Consider the following 19,938-nt stretch of genomic DNA (forward strand, 5'->3'; position numbering starts at 1 on the left):
TAGGTAGCGGCAGGTAGCTTAGTGGTTAAGAGCGTTGTGCCAGTAATCGAAAGGTCGCTGGTTCTAATCCCCGAGCCGACTAAGTGAAAAATCTTAACCCTAATTGCTCCGGTAAATCGCTCTTATCCAGAGCGACTATATCACATTTGAAAGGGGAAACCTTTAGTTGAAAGTACACTGCTCAAAAAAATAAAGGGAACACTTAAACAACACATCCTAGATCTGAATGAATGAAATAATCTTATTAAATACTTTTTTCTTTACATAGTTGAATGTGCTGACAACAAAATCACACAAAAATTATAAATGGAAATCAAATGTATCAACCCATGGAGGTCTGGATTTGGAGTCACCCTCAAAATTAAAGTGGAAAACCACACTACAGGCTGATCCAACTTTGATGTAATGTCCTTAAAACAAGTCAAAATGAGGCTCAGTAGTGTGTGTGGGCTCCACGTGCCTGTATGACCTCCCTACAACGCCTGGGCATGCTCCTGATGAGGTGGCGGATGGTCTCCTGAGGGATCTCCTCCCAGACCTGGACTAAAGCATCCGCCAACTCCTGGACAGTCTGTGGTGCAACGTGGCGTTGGTGGATGGAGCGAGACATGATGTCCCAGATGTGCTCAATTGGATTCAGGTCTGGGGAACGGGCGGGCCAGTCCATAGCATCAATGCCTTCCTCTTGCAGGAACTGCTGACACACTCCAGCCACATGAGGTCTAGCATTGTCTTGCATTAGGAGGAACCCAGGGCCAACCGCACCAGCATATGGTCTCACAAGGGGTCTGAGGATCTCATCTCGGTACCTAATGGCAGTCAGGCTACCTCTGGCGAGCACATGGAGGGCTGTGCGGCCCCCCAAAGAAATGCCACCCCACACCATGACTGACCCACCGCCAAACCGGTCATGCTGGAGGATGTTGCAGGCAGCAGAACGTTCTCCACGGCGTCTCCAGACTCTGTCACGTCTGTCACATGTGCTCAGTGTGAACCTGCTTTCATCTGTGAAGAGCACATGGCGCCAGTGGCGAATTTGCCAATCTTGGTGTTCTCTGGCAAATGCCAGACGTCCTGTACGGTGTTGGGCTGTAAGCACAACCCCCACCTGTGGACGTCGGGCCCTCATACCACCCTCATGGAGTCTGTTTCTGACCGTTTGAGCAGACACATGCACATTTGTGGCCTGCTGGAGGTCATTTTGCAGGGCTCTGGCAGTGCTCCTCCTGCTCCTCCTTGCACAAAGGCGGCGGTAGCGGTCCTGCTGCTGGGTTGTTGCCCTCCTACGGCCTCCTCCACGTCTCCTGATGTATTGGCCTGTCTCCTGGTAGCGCCTCCATGCTCTGGACACTACGCTGACAGACACAGCAAACCTTCTTGCCACAGCTCGCATTGATGTGCCATCCTGGATGAGCTGCACTACCTGAGCCACTTGTGTGGGTTGTAGACTCCGTCTCATGCTACCACTAGAGTGAAAGCACCGCCAGCATTCAAAAGTGACCAAAACATCAGCCAGGAAGCATAGGAACTGAGAAGTGGTCTGTGGTCACCACCTGCAGAACCACTTCTTTATTGGGGGTGTCTTGCTAATTGCCTATAATTTCCACCTGTTGTCTATTCTATTTGCACAACAGCATGTGAAATGTATTGTCAATCAGTGTTGCTTCCTAAGTGGACAGTTTGATTTCACAGAAGTGTGATTGACTTGGAGTTACATTGTGTTGTTTAAGTGTTCCCTTTATTTTTTTGAGTAGTGTATATCAGGATATATTGCTATGTGCATAAAGCACAGATAATACCTCCTGTCCTGATATGTGAAATGTGGACACAGTTTGAAATTATTATCAACATTTTTCAAGAAACAGAGAATTAATGAGGGGTACAAAATTGCGGAGTGGGCGGTCCTTGCGTTGGGTCAGAGTTCATTTAGACAGCGTGCTAGTTTCGCGCCAGCATTTTCGCTGGGAGAGACAACGACACTGGTTATCAGAGAGAAATTAAACACCCCAAATATTGCTGGAATAAGATAATATCGGTTGTACTTGCAGTATATTTGTGGCGTTCATGGTATAATTGTATTTGATCGTTTGTGTTCTATCAGGAATACTAAGGTGAGGAAGTGCATCTGGCTGCGTTTTATTTATTTTCGCGCTAGCGGAGGGAGTGACTTGCTAGAAGAAGAAAAAATAATCATGGGAAATTACAATTACCAGTATTAGTTTTGACAGTGCTGTCATTCTAAATGATTTAGTAAATTGGGAATATACGTATATTTGGTATTGCTATTAGATGGCTAGGTAAACTAGCAAGCTAACACATTTTGTGGCTAACTAGCTAACCAGCTCGCTCAGTGAAAGTGAATTGGCTGCACTTGTTTGCTAGCCAGCTAATTTGATGGATGACTAGTTAACGTTAGCAAGCTACGGGTATTCTTGACAATTGTCAGCTATATCGTTTGATGTTAATTAGCAAAATTGTCGAAGAACATCAAACCAACCCTAGCCGTGAGTTTGCCACGTTGCCCGATGTTTATGTTGTAGCTAGCTAGCTAACGTTTAACTATTTGCCTTGGCTAGTGTTTGTAAACTTCAGGTAAGTTAGATTTGATATCTATTTTTAGAAAATAAGTTACAGTATTACGCTTGTGTAGATGCCCAGTCCTGTATGTTGACCAGTTACCAGCTAATGGCCTGTAGTTAGAAGCGGGTAAATTAGCTAAAAGGATTAAATGGTACAGATAAGTGATGTTTTGATTCTGGCAGTGATGCCCAGCCTGACCCCTCTTTTATACGTTACACTGTTACTTTTTCCAAATCATAGTCGCATGCATCATGTAGCCTAGACCATAGGCCCATATGATTTGATAAGGTTTGTATCACAACTAAAGTGGCCAAATAACTAAAAACGTAGCCTATAGAGCTAGGACCCCAGAAACACGTTTGAAGAGCACAGATCCTAGTGAAACGTGTTCTTATAAACCGAGTCATTGCGCTATCGCGTGTGAAAACAGAGTTTTGACTGGACACTATTTAAAAGATGCCAGCTTTCTCGTGCTGTTATATTTATTGCTCAGTTCTTAAATGTACACATTAATCCGCATTACAACCGGTGTAGCCTACCTGTCAAGTTTGGGGAAGCAAATTTTCACCATAAAAATGCACCTTTATAATAAAGTATTCCATGTCTGAGCATTTGCAGACTTATGTAAGATAGTGTACTATTCATAATGTGATGAGTAGATTGGTTGTCATAATTTAGGCTAATAATATAACAAAATCACTGTTTGCAAAAAAAGTCAGTTCAATGCATGGTTGAGTGCATAGAGTAGGCTATGGACTATATCTGATAAGTTTCTTTCTTTGTATGGAAAAATTGTGACTTATAAACACATTTCATGCAGTTCTACTACACTTTATATGACTGGAGACATTAGCAGAATCTTTTTTAATAGGACAAATTACAGGGTAGCCTATACTGACAAAGAAATAAAAACGACGTTGAGAAGGGGAGACACAAATATTATATAATGTCCATCTAAACTGGAGTAGGAAATTATTTTCTAAAAATGAACTTAAGTAGCAATGACCCAACAATGATAAATGGTGAATATGTGCCGTGTGGCTCAGTTGGTAGAGCATGGCACTTGCAACGCCAGGGTTGTGGGTTTGAATCCCACAAAATATAACTGAGGTGTGTGCAACCTGCACAAGAAACACAGCAGAACTCGTGCCTTTAATGCAACTTTTTTCAAATCATTAGTGTCGCATCATGCTGCCTTAGATTGTATTAAAAATCTAAACATAGCCTAACGTTTATCACAAGCATAAGTAACTGGGGCGGCAGGTAGCTTAGTGGTTAAGAGCGTTGTGCCAGTAACCGAAAGGTCGCTGGTTCTAATCCCCGAGCCGACTAGGTGAAAAATCTGTCGATGTGCCCTTGAGCAAGGCACTTAACCCTAATTGCTCCTGTAAGTCGCTCTGGATAAGAGCGTCTGCTAAATGACTGAAATGTAACTCTAAATTAAGCATTTAGGGGGAGGACCTGTTTCTTTAACCACTCAACACAGAATAGCCGCATGTGCACACACCCTCGGAAACCATTTGGGTAAAATATCCCTTCTATTTAATTCAGCTATGTTCAATTGTATTCCTCTTACTATAAAATAATATACACTGAACAAAAATATAAACGCAACATGCAACAATTTCGAAGATTTTACTGAGTTACAGTTCATATAAGGAAACCAGTCAATAGAAATACATTAATTAGGCACTAATCTATGGATTTTGCAAGACTGGGAATACACATATACATCTGATCTCAGATACCTTTAAAAAAAAAGGTGCATGAATCAGAACCTATCAGTATCCGGTGTGACTTCCATTTGCTTCATGCAGCGCGACATCTCCTTCGCATAGAAGAACCTTGGCGTGACCCTGGACAACACCCTGTTGTTCTCCGCTAACATCAAAGCGGTGACCCGATCCTGCAGGTTCATGCTCTACAACATTCGCAGAGTACGACCCTACCTTACACAGAAAGCGGCACAGGTCCTAATCCAGGCACTTGTCATCTCCTGTCTGGATTACTGCAACTCGCTGTTGGCTGGGCTCCCTGCCTGTGCCATTAAACCCCTACAACTTATCCAGAACGCCGCAGCCCGTCTGGTGTTCGACCTTCCCAAGTTCTCTCACGTCACCCCACTCCTCCGCACACTCCACTGGCTTCCAGTTAAAGCTCGCATCTACTACAAAACCATGATGCTTGCCTACGGAGCTGTGAGGGGAACGGCACCTCCTTACCTTCAGGCTCTGATCAGACCCTACACCCAAACGAGGGCACTACGTTCATCCACCTCTGGCCTGCTAGCTCCCCTACCTCTACGGAAGCACAGTTCCCGCTCAGCCCAGTCAAAGCTATTCGCTGCTCTGGCACCCCAATGGTGGAACAAGCTCCCCCACGACGCCAGGACAGCGGAGTCACTGACCACCTTCCGGAGACTCTTGAAACCCTACCTCTTTAAGGAATACCTGGAATAGTATAAAGTAATCCTTCTACCCCCCTAAATGATGTAAATGCATAGAGTTGATCAGGCTGTTGATTGTGGAATGTTGTCCCACCCCTCTTCAATGGCTGTGCAAAGTTGCTGGATATTGGCGGGAACTGAAACACGCTGTCTTACACGTCGATCCAGAGCATCCCAAACATGCTCAATGGGTGACATGTCTGAGTATGCAGGCCATGGAAGAACTGGGACATTTCCAGCTTCCAGGAACTGTGTACAGATCCTTGCGACATGGGGCTGTGCATTATCATGCTGAAACATGAGGCGATGTCGGCAGATTAATGGCACGACAATGGGCCTCAGGATCTCGTCACGGTATCTCTGTGCATTCAAATTTCCATAGATAAAATGGAATTGTGTTTGTTGTCTTTAGCTTATGCCTGCCCACACCATAACCCCACCGCCACCATGGGGCACTCTGTTCACAACTTTGACATCAACAAACCGCTCGCCCACACGATACCATACACTGTCTGCCATCTGCCCAGTACAGTTGAAACTGGGATTCATCCGGGAAGAGTACACTTCTCCAGCGTGCCAGTGGCCATCGAAGGTGAGCATTTGCCCACTGAAGTCTGTTACGATGCGGAGCTGCAGTCAGGTCAAGACCCTGGTGAGGATGACGAGCACGCAGATGAGCTTCTCTGACGGTTTCTGACAGTTTGTGCAGAAATTCTTCTTTTGTGAAACCCACAATTTCATCAGCTGTCCGGGTGACTGGTCTCCGATGATCCCACAGGTGAAGAAGCCGCATGTGGAGGTCCTGGGCTGGCGTGGTTACACGTGGACTGAGGTTGAGGCTTGTTGGAAGTACTGTTAACTTCTCTAAAACAACGTTTATGGTAGAGAAATTAACATTAGATTCTCTGGCAAAAACTCTGGTGGACATTCCTGCAGTCAGCGTGCCAATTGCAAGCTCCCTCAACTTCAGACCTCTGTGGCATTGTGTTGCGTGACAAAACGGCACATTTTAGAGTGGCCTTTTATTGTCCCCAGCACAAAGGTGCACCTGTGTAATGATCATGCTGTTTAATCAGCTTCTTGATATGCCACACCTGTCATGTGGATGGATTATCTTGGTGAAGGAGAAATTCTCACAACAGGGATGTAAACACATTTGTGCACAGAATTAGAGCGAAATAAGCTTTTTGTGTGTATGGGGAAAATGTTGGGGTTATTTTTATTCAGCTAATGAAACATGGGACCAACACGTTACATGTTGCGTTTATATTTTTAAGTGTAAAGTAATGCCACGAGAATGATAAGAAAATCTTGCATGCTAAATGAACTAGTGTAGCCCACAGCCATATGGCATAGCCTAACATAAGGAGGACAGAAATGGGCTACATTTTCTTTATCATGTTTCTTTAGACCTGCCTACAATAAATAATGGATTTATTGTAGGCAGGTCTAAAGAACATGATAAATAATTAATTTATTGTAGGCAGGTATAAAGAAAATGTAGCCCATTTCTGTCCTCCTTATGGTGTGGGCTATGTTAAATGGATTTATTATACTTTATTTTTTATGTAGATGTTCCAAAGGTCTGCGTCAGTGGCTTGTAGGCTATGCGTGGAAGCCAGGAGATGCTATAAACGTGTTTGTTAATTAACGGTCGATTACTGTGAGACCGGCAGTTATTTGCATGACAATCACGGCTGACAAAATGTAATGACCGCCACAGCTCTAGGTGTGAGAGGAACCAGGATGATGGCGACGGTGCCCCTGAACAGCTCCAGTCTCCTCCCTCTGCTGGAATCTCTGGAGGATATCACAGCCGGACAGCCGGAGCAGACAGACGCCTACCTCACCATTGTCAAGTAGGTACTTTAGATGGACATATGTAGCCTATGATGACCTCGTTATCCCTAGATGCTGATCGAAGTGCATGTCAGGTGTATGTTTTTCTCTAATGAGCTGAGGTAGGGGGTAGATCTGCAACACTTATAAGACGTCTGTTTCCATCCTAAATGTTCACTGTATGTGTTTGCTGGCTTTGCTTTGTCGTCAGTCGTCTCAGTGGAGATGATGGAACACAGTTTCTCCCTGCCGTTGTGAAGCATTTCTCACGTTTGGGTAAAACTTTCCAGGTGAGTGCATGCTTTATGTGAATAATATTTATAAAGCAAAAAAAACATTTAAAGCTTTCATTGACTAAAGGATTGTCATGTTGTGATGTTGTTTTAGACTCATATCTCCAGTCAGAATGCAGAGCTGAGCCAGGCAGCACTGCAGGCCCTGGGGTTCTGTGTGTTCCATGCGAACGTCGTCTCGGCTATCCCAGGTACTGAACAAGTAGAATTCTTCATAGGTTTACATGGGACTGGTTTACCTGACAGATAAGCCTAGACTTTGTTCTGGAAACAAGCCTTGTAAGAATGGAGATCACATAATTTGAAACAGGGTTTTCTTTGGCTTTCTCTTTCTCCAGCTAATTTAGCAGAGGAGCTACTGTCAGCACTTTCCTCTCTGGTGGTGAAGTCTACAGACAAGAACACATGCACCAGAGCATTATGGGTAATCTCCAAACAGAACTTCACTCCAGAGGTGGTGGCCAAGATGGTTCCAGAGATCCTGAGGACCCTGGAGTGTATACGGACTAGAGAAGACATCCAGTCTGTTGTCATGGAGCACGAGTCGTTGAACGTTATCATAAGGTAAACAAAACCACCCACTCATGTACTCTCCTGCCTTGTAAACAATAGCTTTGATTGGCTATATGACCCTCATTTAGGAATGCACAATTGAATGGTTCAGTGTGATAACCCTGACACTAAGCAGATTGTTATTGTAGTCTACCTTGGTTAACGCTCTGTCTCTGTTTTGGATAGTGCTCAAAGCTCTCGGGGCTGGAAAATACTGTCCTGACAGTATTTCAGTGATCATCAGCTCTTTCTCTGTCTTGACCCTCCTCTGTATGTGGGTAGGTTGCTGGACCAGGCCCCAGCCCAGATGGGTGAGGGTGCAGTGCAGTGGGCCAAGCTGGTCATCTCTCTGGTGGTCCACTCAGCCTCTAAGGTGCGCCTGCGGGCGGCAGCAGCCCTAGAGATGGGTCTACCTCTACTAATGGAGAAGCAGAAGGAGGTGGCAGCCATCATAGAACCCATCATGTCCTCAGTAAGTGTCTTTATACTCCCTACCAGAGCCATGTATTTAGATGATTATATCTAAATAATGTTACTGCTCTCTGTCTGCCACTAACACACACTTACAATACAATGAGTGCAAGTCTTTTGATGCTCATTTCTTCACGATCTGACAGTTGTTCTTGTTTTGCTCCAGAAACTCATCCCAGAGCTCCAGAAACTGTTCTCTACGAAGAACGAGACCAATGTTCTGAAACTCTGGCCGTTGTTTGTTAGGCTCCTAGGGAAGGTGAGGCTGCATGGTTTGAATCCTCAGGAGATGCTTACATGTCAGGCTCTCAGGAGTGTAATGAATCATTGCGTAACATCCATTTGATTGGTTCCTCCCTACCTTGTGTCTCGGAGCGTTGGGATAAAGGGGAAATACAAGTTTCAGCGTCTGACAGTTGACAGTCATTGTCTTTCGCCTGCTCCCCCAGCTGCTCCATAGAGGTGGTCCCTTCATCAACTCCCTGCTTGGCCTGGAGGAACTGGGCTTCCGTAGCTCCTCCCCCAACATCAAGAAGATCGCCTTCATCGCCTGGAAGAGCCTCATAGACAACTTCGCCCTCAACCCAGGTGGGAAACGCACAATACAACAGTGTGCCATTCATTACTTCTTCAAGTCTTTTTGACCGGTTGCTTCTTTTAGACAGAACTTAATGGAGGGCTGTACGACAGAAAGTGTGTGGCTAACTAAATGCTCTTGTTAACATCCACTCTCTCCATGCACTCTTTGCTGTAGAGAACACTTACTCTGATTAGAGTAGACTGTATACTCTATTCAGAGTGTCAGATTGTTTGCAAACTGATTCACTGACCCGTCCCGTGCTGTAGAGATCCTGTGCAGTGCCAAGCGTCTAAAGCTGCTGATGCAGCCCCTCAGCTCCATCCAGGTGAGGACTGAGGCCCTCCTGCTCACCAAGCTGGAGGTCTGGTGGTATCTGGTGGTCAAACTGGGAGCCAACCTGCCTGCACACTTTGAACAGGTATGAAAAGGGTTTTAATTTGTATTGGTTTGTTATTATGTGTCTGTTTTAATGTGTTTGTGGAAAAATAGTGTTTTGTTACGTTTATGCTGGACTACCAAATGTGGCTTAATGATGTATTCAGATTCCGAGCAGGATTTGTTAATAAGGAATGATGATCAAGTTAATAAATTAGGCCTATTATAACATTTTATTGAGATGAAGTTTGAGATTCGATCTTGTCATAACAGTTGTAATCTTGTGTGTGTGGTGCATGGAGCGTGATCATCGCCAAATTGTTGTTTTGTGATTGGATATGGCCTGCTCAAGCAATCTTGTGTTGCTGACCAATAGTCTCGGTGTGTTTTCAGGTTGGTGTTCCTCTGCTCCAGTGCACCCTGGGCACTGACTCGGCCTTCCCAGCTACTCCTGCCTGGAGCTCCATTCAGAGCAGTGCTGTGGGCACCACTACACCTAAAACTGGTAGTCTTACTGTGGGGACCACTACACCTACAACTAGTAATGTCTTACTGTGGGGACCACTACACCTACAACTAGTAATGTCTTACTGTGGGGACCACTACACCTACAACTGGTAGTCTTACTGTGGGGACCACTACACCTACAACTGGTAGTCTTACTGTGGGGACCACTACACCTACAACTAGTAATGTCTTACTGTGGGGACCACTACACCTACAACTAGTAATGTCTTACTGTGGGGACCACTACACCTACAACTAGTAATGTCTTACTGTGGGGACCACTACACCGACAACTGGTAGTCTTACTGTGGGGACCACTACACCTACAACTAGTAATGTCTTACTGTGGGGACCACTACACCTACAACTAGTAATGTCTTACTGTGGGGACCACTACACCTACAACTAGTAATGTCTTACTGTGGGGACCACTACACCTACAACTAGTAATGTCTTACTGTGGGGACCACTATACCTACAACTAGTAATGTCTTACTGTGGGGACCACTACACCTACAACTAGTACTGTCTTACTGTGGGCACCACTACACCTACAACTAGTAATGTCTTACTGTGGGCACCACTACACCTACAACTAGTAATGTCTTACTGTGGGGACCACTACACCTACAACTAGTAATGTCTTACTGTGGGGACCACTACACCTACAACTAGTAATGTCTTACTGTGGGCACCACTACACCTACAACTAGTAATGTCTTACTGTGGGGACCACTACACCTACACCTACAACTAGTAATGTCTTACTGTGGGGACCACTACACCTACACCTACAACTAGTAATGTCTTACTGTGGGGACCACTACACCTACACCTACAACTAGTAATGTCTTACTGTGGGGACCACTACACCTACACCTACAACTAGTAATGTCTTACTGTGGGGACCACTACACCTACACCTACAACTAGTAATGTCTTACTGTGGGGACCACTACACCTACAACTAGTAATGTCTTACTGTGGGGACCACTACACCTACAACTAGTAATGTCTTACTGTGGGGACCACTACACCTACAACTAGTAATGTCTTACTGTGGGGACCACTACACCTACAACTAGTAATGTCTTACTGTGGGGACCACTACACCTACACCTACAACTAGTAATGTCTTACTGTGGGGACCACTACACCTACAACTAGTAATGTCTTACTGTGGGGACCACTACACCTACAACTAGTAATGTCTTACTGTGGGGACCACTACACCTACAACTAGTAATGTCTTACTGTGGGGACCACTACACCTACAACTAGTTATGTCTTACTGTGGGGACCACTACACCTACAACTAGTTATGTCTTACTATCTTCCTCCATTGTCTTGTCTCTTCGCTAATATTATGAAGATTGATTGCTTCTAGCTGTTGGTTTTCATAATTTGCACACATGCATGTGTGACATATCAGTATGTAATTTCAGTACATAATTCTCTTTACCTAGAATATAGAAAAGCTCTCTTGAATGGTAATCTTGGATTTACCTGAAAAGTGCCACCAGAGAATTGTGGAAATGTTGGATGTAAAAATGTCCTAAATGTCACCTTTGTTAATTGACGATAACTGAATTTGTCCCCCTTTATTGCTCTGCCCCCCGCCCCACCAGGTGCCCCAGCGTTCTCGAGCCCTACGGTGATGCCCCGTCTGAGCCTGAACTGCAGTGTGGTGGCAGGCCAGGCCTACCCCTCTATACAACTGCTGGGATTAGAGATGCTGCTGCATTACTTCCTAGGGTCAGAGGTCACTGCCGCCGCTGCCAAGAACAAACTGACGCTCAGCCTGGGTGAGAGACACGTGGTTGTTTTACCTACTTTAGCTCTAGTTAAGAGCTAAATTATTCAAATGTAACGCTATCACAGCCTCTGTCGCTACTCAGTGATGCTGTTTGTAAAAGTTAAATTCTTTCCCAGGTGAACCTGTGACTGGGGGTAGAAAATATTTAATCCACGTCAAGTCACCAATTTATTTTACGTGTATTTCACAAGTCTCAACACACTACACAGAAACCCATATTTGTATTACAGCAGGATGACATGCCTTTCACATATGCCAATACCTTTACAGTAAACTGTATTTATGCGTCAGATAAATATGTTCCAATTGGAACCTGCTTGCCTGGTTCTCTGAAATGACTGACTCCTTTGTATTGTTTTGGCAGAAACTCTGATTCACCCCTTCCTGTCCAGCCCCCCCTCCTTCACCAAGTACGCCTCTCTGCTCATCTCCATGGTCCGCGACAGCTTCATCTGCATCGGCAAAGACGCCCCAGGTACCTACCTGCCCTCAAGTAAATCACTGCAACTGACATTAGCATAGGCTCTATGGCAGCCATAATGGCTCTATTTTGGCCATTTTGGCTCCTGTACAGTAGAGCCATTGTATGTAGTCTCAAACACACGTTCAGAACCTGCCTCAGAGTGTGTAGTAGTTTATTCCTCTGCCTGTCAGCTAGTCAGGAAGAGGGCACACATCACCTGTAGTCCAGTTAGGAAAAATGTAGGCCTAACTTCCTTCCACTATGAATTCTATTCAGCTGGCCTTCCTCCAGGAGCAGAGGCGCCGGCCTCCAAAAATGTGTTTGTTACTGCTCAGTGCTCTCTCCACGAGTGGCGCAGTGGTCTAAGGCACTGCATCGCAGTGCTAGCTGTGCCACTAGAGGTTCGAATCCAGGCTCTGTCGTAGTCTGCCGCGACCGGGAGACCCATGGTGCGGCGCACAATTGGCCCAGCGTCGTCCATGGTATGGGAGGGAATGGCTGGCAGGGATGTAGCTCAGTTGGTAGAGCATGGTGTTTGCAACGCCAGGGTTGTGGGTTCGATTCCCACGGGGGGCCAGTATGAAAAATAAATTAAATAATGTATGCACTCACTAACTAAGTGGCTCTGGATAAGAGCGTCTGCTAAATGACGTAAATGTAAAAATGATAGGATAGCTCTGGCTTGACTTGCTGGCTTAGAGGGGCTCCCTCACATGGACTAGTAATTGGAAACAGGTTCTGAGAGTCGCTACAGGGGAGTTGGAAGGAAGGAACAATTGTGTGTGTGTGTGTGTGTGTAGAAGTCCATGCGTGGGGGGTTGAATGACTGCCACTTCATGTGGGGTGACTCGCGTGTTCTCTCTCTCTCCCCTGCAGAGGCCTTGCTTGCCCTTATATGGAAGAACCTTGTAAGTTTCGTAAGCACAACGATTGATGCTGGTAAGTACCAGCCAAAGTCAACCACATCACAGCGTCACCCCCCACGTCACCCCTCTACCCCCCACAGAACAGATTGCATGCAGTAGAACAGTGGAGGGCCTGTTAGTGGTTAGTGGTTAGAGAGAGAGAAGAACCCACCACCACCACCATGATGTAAGCCTGCAGGTCATCCAGGAAACTCTGTAACCTCACTCACTCGTCAGCTAGTTTCAGCCTTGGCTAACTCCTCAAACCTCTCCTAGAGTATCCCCAGCCATTCTACTTATTTGATGTTTTATAGCACTGGCACAGCTAATTCAACTAATGAAGGGTTTAGTGATTTAGTTGACCAGTGGAAGTGTGCTATTACTGAAATATAGACTAGATCCCCAAGCTGCCCCCAATCTGCTGGATGAGGAATGCCTTAGTTTCACCTCACTCCATCTTCATTTAGTTAGCAAATAATGGGAAATGTTCTGTTCTGTGGCTGCTGCCCAATTGGACTGACCCTTCCAGCCATGGGTCAGCCCTGCCGCCCCACACAGAGTACCACAGCTGGGCTTGGGTCCTGTCTGTCAGGGGGGAGAGCTGAGAGAGACAAGCCTCCCCCACCCCAGGTCCAACACCACTGTCATCAGTTTAAGTCTGAGTGGACCTTCGCGTTTGGAACCACTGTGACGAGGAATGAAATCTGAGGGGCCAGTCCCCAGTGATGACCATTCAAAGAAATTACAGAAAGGATTTTCCATGTTTTAGTTTCTCCTCTTCAAAATGTGTTGGATGAGAAAATCCAAAGTCCCTCCCCTCTGACCTTTTCCTCCAATGCGTTTTGAGGAGGTGGCACAGAGTGAGGCTTCGAGGAATTGAGGAAAGGCGACTTGAGAAAGAGCCCTGGTGTCTTCAAACGACTGTCTCATCCTGTCCCTTGTACCTTTGTGACAGCTGGCCATAAGAAGGAGCGACAGGGCTCTGAAGTCCTCACTCTGCTACTGCAGGCGCTACAGAGCGTCATCTCCTCAGAGGCCCTCCCTGCACACAGGGCTCTGGTAAGACCTGCCTCTCTACCCCTCTATTAAACCTCTTCCAACCCTCAGAATTAAATGGAATGTGTATCTATATGCTCCAACCAGGTCTGATTGTCTGCTGCTAGCCCATGTTAGTATGTCATTCCCCTAAAACTCTCCTCTAAGCTTGTTTAACCCTTGTATGCTTTCTTATTTCTTTCTCTGTATGCAGAGTCTGCTGGAAATGACAGTGAATGGGATCCCTCCGAGGATACTGGGATCTGCCTCTTACCAAGTGGGCAAAATGGATATTTTGAACGTGAGTGTCTGTAGCTACTCTCTTCCTGGTCATTGGGTTACGTAACTTATACATTGAAATACAATCTGTCCATCCATTCGCTCCCTGCTAGTTCTGGCTCCATCCTCTGTTGCACATGATAAATCTGAAATAAATCGCACCTGTGAAAGCTGAAATAAGAAGGTTCCTGATGACTTGCCCTGATGCCATAGGGATGCCAACCCTGTGACCTGCTCTATAAAGATGTCTTCTCTAGATCACTGTGAATTAACGTCCTGCAGTCTTTGATGCATGGGGCTCTTTGGAAATCTCTGTGTTAGTCAATTAGTGTTGTGGATGCTGTGTGGTCCTGGGCCTGGTTTGGTTACTCTGCCATCTCTGCCCCCAGGGAACCCCAGCTCTGTTCCTGATTCTCCTGTTCTACAACAGCAGTCTAGTGGCAGGGTTCGTAGAAGATGAGAGGTGGGTTTCCCCTTGACTGTAGTCTCTTCCTTTCCTCTGTCTAACCATAAACAAATGTCTCCTGGGGCTTACCACTTCCAAGAACTTCAAACTAAAAGGATTGTTCCTTGAGTTTTGCAACCAGCGTTACAGACAAATCAAATGTTTAGCAGATTGCGGGTGTAGCGAAATGCTTGTGTTCCTAGCTCCAACAGTGCAGTAATATCTAACAATACACACTAATCTAAAAAGTAAAATAATGGAATTAAGAAATATTAGGACGAGCAATGTCTGAGTCCTGTGTGTGTGATGAATAGACAATATCTGTGTCATGCTCAATGCTTGGGAATACATTTACATATTAGTCATTTAGCAGACCATCTTATCCATAATGACTTCCAGTCAGTGCATTCAGGAGGTAGGCAAAATCCACATGCACTACATGGCCAAAAGTCGAACACCTCATTCCAAAATCATGGGCATTAATATGGAGTAGGTCCCCCCTTTGCTGCGATAACAGCCTCCACTCTTCTGGGAAGGCTTTCCACTAGATGTTGGAGCATTGCTTCGGGGACTTGCTTCCATTCAGCCACGAGCAATAGTGAAATCGGGCACTGATGCCTGGCTCGCAGTCGGCATTCCAATTCATCCCAAAGGTGTTTGATGGGGTTGAGTTCAGGGCTCTGTGCAGGCCAGTCAAGTTCTTCCACACTGATCTCGACAAACCATTTCTGTATGGATCTTGCTTTTTGCACAGGGGTATTGTCATGCTGAAACAGGAAAGGGCCTTCCCCAAACTGTTGCCACAAAGTTGGAAGCACAGAATCGTCTAGAATGTCATTGTATGCTGTAGCGTTAAGATTTCCCTTCACTGGAACTAAGGGGCCTAGACCGGACCATGAAAAACAGCCCCAGACCATTATTCCTCCTCCACCAAACTTTACAGTTGGCACTATGCATTGGGGCAGGTAGCGTTCTCCTGGCATCTGCCAAACCCAGATTCGTCCGTCGGACTGCCAGATGGTGAAACGTGATTCACCACTGCAGAGAATGCGTTTCCACTGCTTCAGAGTCCAATGGCGGCGAGCTTTACATCACTCCAGCCGACACTTGGCATTGCGCATGGTGATCTTAGGCTTGTGTGTGTGTGTGGCTGCTCGGCCATGGAAACCCATTTCATGAAGCTCCCGATGAGCTGTTCTTCTGCTGACGTTACTTCCAGAGACAGTTTGGAACTCGGTAGTGGGTGTTGCGGACAGAGGACAGACGATTTTTACGTGCTTCAGCATTTGGCAGTCCCGTTCTGTGAGCTTGTGTGGCCTACCACTTCAACTGAGACTTTGTTGCTCCTAGATGTTTCCACTTCACAATAGCAGCACTTACGGTTGACCTGGGCAGTTCTCTAGCAGGGCAGAAATTTGACAAACTGACTTGTTGGAAAAGTGTCATCCTATGACGGTGCTACGTTGAAAGTCACTGATGTTTTCAGTACGGGCCATTCTACTGCCAATGTTTGTATATGGAGATTGCATGGCTGTGTGCTTGATTTTATACACCTGTCAGCAACGGGTGTGGCTGAAATAGCCATATCCACTAATTTGAAGGGGTGTCCACATACCTTTGGCCATATAGTGTATGTTGTTCCTGTCCTATTTGAGTTCTCTGCACCCCCACAGGTTCTTCCTGTGTTTGGAGACGCTGGTGAGCTGTGGTCTGTCCGGCCCTACGTCCCCTCTGGCGTTTGGGGAGGCAGTCCTGGGGGCGGTGGGGCGCAGCGTGGGGACTCTGGGGAACAAGGAACAGCTTTGGAGGATGTGGAGCGTGGTGGTCAACCCACTGACTGTTACCATCACACAGGTATGAAGTGGACACACTGTAAATAAATGGCATATAACTGCACTGAATACGGTGCTTGTTTGTGTTGAGATGCAAGACCAATTTCATCAAGTGGACGCAATAAACAAACTACTATTATGATTTTTATTATCCTGTGCGTTGCACAAATGCGATGGAGATTGGTTTTAATTAATAAGGTTTTGCTCCCTCCCTGACACAGAGCAATGAGGTGAACCAAGGGGATGCTCTGGAGCACAACTTCAGTGCTGTGCACAATGCCCTGATGTTCCCCATCATACACCTGCTACCTGGCAAGGCCCTGCCACAGGTGAGTCTCTCAGAGATTACATGGAGATGACAAGGTCATGCTATTGGATTTATCAAGTTGGCGACTATGAATTCATTCAGTGCTTTGCTCATTTTGATCACTAGAGTAGTTATTTGGGATGCAGGAGGATTTGGGGATAAATTATTATGGGCTGTCCCACTGCAAGGGCGTGTGGTAGCCTAGCGGTTAGAGCAGTGTTTCCCAAACTCTGTCCTCAGGAATGCAAGTTTAGTTTTTTTTTTCCCCCTAGCACTACACAGCTGATTCCAATTATCAAAGCTTGGTGATTGTTTGAATAAGCGGTGTAGTGCTAGGGCAAAAAACAAAACCTGCACCCCTTGGGGTCCTGAGGACCCGCGTTTGGGAAACCCTGGGTTAGAGCGTTGGGCCAGTAAGCGAAAGGTTGCTTGTTCCGAGGCCCGAGCCGACAAGGTGAAAAATCTGTCTGTGCCCTCGAGCAAGGTACTTAACCCTAATTGCTCCAGGGTCGCTGTTGATAATGGCTCTCCCTGGCCATGACCCCACTCTTCGAGGGTGTCTCGGAGGGTTGGGATTTGCAAAAAAACACATTTCCAATAGGACAAATATAAGCACCCACTAAATTAATTCAGTCAATGTGGTCAATCTCAAACACTGATTTTGCCTCCTCTGTAGATGACCCAGAAGTCCATGCTGGGTACGTGGTCCAGGCTGTATAAGGTGTTTGCCTGCTGCTCTGCCCTGGTGGCCACTGCCGAGGAGAATGTCTGCTGTGAGGAGCTGTGTGGCAAGATGGCTGCCCTATTGGACAGGAACGCCCTGAGGGTGAGCGGAGAGAGCTTACTGTACCAACACCTAACTGTTATCTAATTTACCGGGATTGAATAAGAATATTATACTGCTGCACAATCATTTTCATTGTTCAGGTTCATTGATCGTATTATGATCTTTTTTCTTCTTCAGGTTCCGTCAACGTTGGATGCGGTTGCTAACATCCTCCTGGTCATCGTTGAGAGTTCTGATTTCTCTCCCTACACTCCACAGTTTCAACAGAAGATGAAATGTAAGAGATATATAATCTCTCTCTCTCAGCAAAAAAAGAAACGTCCTCTCACTGTCAACTGCGTTTATTTTCAGCAAACTTAACATGTGTAAATATTTGTATGAACATAATAAGATTCAACAACTGAGACATAAACTGAACAAGTTTCACAGACATGTGACTAACAGAAATTGAATAATGTGTCCCTGAACAAAGGGGGGATCAAAATGAAAAGTAACAGTCAGTATCTGGTGTGGCCACCAGCTGCATTAAGTACTGCAGTGCATCTCCTCCTCATGGACTGCACCAGATTTGCCAGTTCTTGCTGTGAGATGTTACCCCACTCTTCCACCAAGGCATCTGCAAGTTCCCGGACATTTCTGGGGAGAATGGCCCTAGCCCTCACCCTCCAATCCAACCGGTCCCAGACGTGCTCAATGGGATTGAGATCCGGGCTCTTCGCTGGCCATGGCAGAACACTGACATTCCTGTCTTGCAGGAAATCATGCATAGAACGAGCAGTATGGCTGGTGGCATTGTCATGCTGGAGGGTCATGTCAGGATGAGCCTGCAGGAAGGGTACCACATGAGGGAGGAGGATGTCTTCCCTGTGATGCACAGCATTGAGATTGCCTGCAATAACAACAAGCTCAGTCCGATGATGCGGTGACACACCGCCCCAGACCATGACGGACCCTCCACCTCCAAATCGATCCCGCTCCAGAGTACAGGCCTCGGTGTAATGCTCATTCCTTCGATGATAAACGCGAATCTGACCATCACCCCTGGTGAGACAAAACCGCGACTCATCAGTGAAGAGCACTTTTTGCCAGTCCTGTCTGGTCCAGCGACGGTGGGTTTGTGCCCATAGGCAACGTTGTTGCCGGTGATGTCTGATGAGGACCTGCCTTACAACAGGCCTACAAGCCCTCAGTCCAGCCTCTCTCAGCCTATTGCGGAGAGTCTGAGCACTGATGGAGGGATTGTGCGTTCCTGGTGTAACTCGGGCAGTTGTTGTAGCCATCCTGTACCTGTCCCGCAGGTGTGATGTTCGGATGTACCGATCCTGTGCAGGTATTGTTACACGTGGTCTGCCACTGCGAGGTTGATCAGCTGTCCGTATTGTCTCCCTGTAGCGCTGTCTTAGGCGTCTCACAGTACGGACGTTGCAATTTATTGCCCTGGCCACATCTGCAGTCCTCATGCCTCCTTGCAGCATGCCTAAGGCACGTTCACACAGATGAGCAGGGACCCTGGGCATCTTTCTTTGGTGTTTGTCAGAGTCAGTAGAAAGGCCTCTTTTTAGTGTCCTAAGTTTTCATAACTGTGACCTTAATTGCCTACCGTCTGTAAGCTGTTAGTGTCTTAATGACCGTTCCACAGGTGCATGTTCATTAATTGTTTATGGTTCATTGAACATGCATGGGAAACCGTGTTTAAACCCTTTACAATGAAGATCTGTGAAGTTTATTTGGATTTTTACGAATTATCTTTGAAAGACAGGGTCCTGAAAAAGGGACATTTTCTTCTTTTGCTGAGTTTATGTAGATAGATATCTCATTATGCAGATGCTTTTATCCAAAGACATCAATTTTACGCATGGGTGGCCTTGATGTCTGCTTCCCTTCCCTTCCAGCTCCCCACACCCCTCTGACCTGGGTGCGTAAGAAGAGCAAAGCTCTTGGGAACCTGTCTAACTTCCAGACCCTGCTGGTCCAGGCCCTGGAGGCCTTTAATGCTGTTGAGGCTCCTGAGACTGTCCCTGAGGGTACAGGCCTGGCCCTGGTCTCCATCCTCTCTATCCTTTTCTCTAATCTGGCCCTGGCTACAGCCATCCAGGAGACCCTGGCCTCGCTCACACAGCCCCTCGCAGCCCTCTATGAACAGCCTGGGAGGACTCCAAATGAGCAGCCGAAATTCACCTCGAGTCTTGGAGCAAAGGTGTGTTAAAATGTTAACTATTTTCTTTCTTTGCCCAAAAGGCTCCTTAACAGCTTAACCTGTGCCCCGCAAATTGACTCGGTACCGGTACCCCCTGTATATAGCCTCGTTATTTTTACTTTAGTTTATTTAGTAAATATTTTCTTAACTCTCTTTCTTCAACTGCATTATTGGTTAAGGGCTTGTAAGTAAGCATTGTATTCGGCGCATGTGACAAATAAAATTTGAT

At 46.2% G+C, this 19,938-nt stretch overlaps 1 protein-coding gene across 1 annotated transcript in view; it reads left to right on the forward strand.

Moving 5' to 3' along the window:
* The first annotated feature begins 1,955 nt into the window (after positions 1 to 1,955).
* LOC311129759 (telomere-associated protein RIF1-like) overlaps positions 1,956 to 19,938 on the forward strand; it is a 28,418-nt gene continuing 10,435 nt past the window's right edge. Inside the window, exons 1-21 of the mRNA XM_084162187.1 lie at positions 1,956 to 2,111; positions 6,750 to 6,885; positions 7,077 to 7,155; positions 7,253 to 7,349; positions 7,497 to 7,722; positions 7,993 to 8,182; positions 8,348 to 8,440; positions 8,631 to 8,769; positions 9,028 to 9,179; positions 9,530 to 9,641; positions 11,272 to 11,448; positions 11,824 to 11,934; positions 12,799 to 12,861; positions 13,783 to 13,886; positions 14,077 to 14,163; positions 14,531 to 14,604; positions 16,260 to 16,440; positions 16,640 to 16,747; positions 17,402 to 17,551; positions 17,690 to 17,789; positions 19,405 to 19,709. Of these exons, the coding sequence (XP_084018313.1) occupies positions 6,773 to 6,885; positions 7,077 to 7,155; positions 7,253 to 7,349; positions 7,497 to 7,722; positions 7,993 to 8,182; positions 8,348 to 8,440; positions 8,631 to 8,769; positions 9,028 to 9,179; positions 9,530 to 9,641; positions 11,272 to 11,448; positions 11,824 to 11,934; positions 12,799 to 12,861; positions 13,783 to 13,886; positions 14,077 to 14,163; positions 14,531 to 14,604; positions 16,260 to 16,440; positions 16,640 to 16,747; positions 17,402 to 17,551; positions 17,690 to 17,789; positions 19,405 to 19,709 (2,661 nt within the window). The 5' untranslated portion in view covers positions 1,956 to 2,111; positions 6,750 to 6,772. The remainder of the gene's footprint in view (positions 2,112 to 6,749; positions 6,886 to 7,076; positions 7,156 to 7,252; positions 7,350 to 7,496; positions 7,723 to 7,992; positions 8,183 to 8,347; positions 8,441 to 8,630; positions 8,770 to 9,027; positions 9,180 to 9,529; positions 9,642 to 11,271; positions 11,449 to 11,823; positions 11,935 to 12,798; positions 12,862 to 13,782; positions 13,887 to 14,076; positions 14,164 to 14,530; positions 14,605 to 16,259; positions 16,441 to 16,639; positions 16,748 to 17,401; positions 17,552 to 17,689; positions 17,790 to 19,404; positions 19,710 to 19,938) is intronic.

The sequence above is a fragment of the Coregonus lavaretus genome (genome assembly GCF_964263955.1).
Source record: "Coregonus lavaretus genome assembly, chromosome: 5".
NCBI lineage: Eukaryota > Metazoa > Chordata > Actinopteri > Salmoniformes > Salmonidae > Coregonus > Coregonus lavaretus.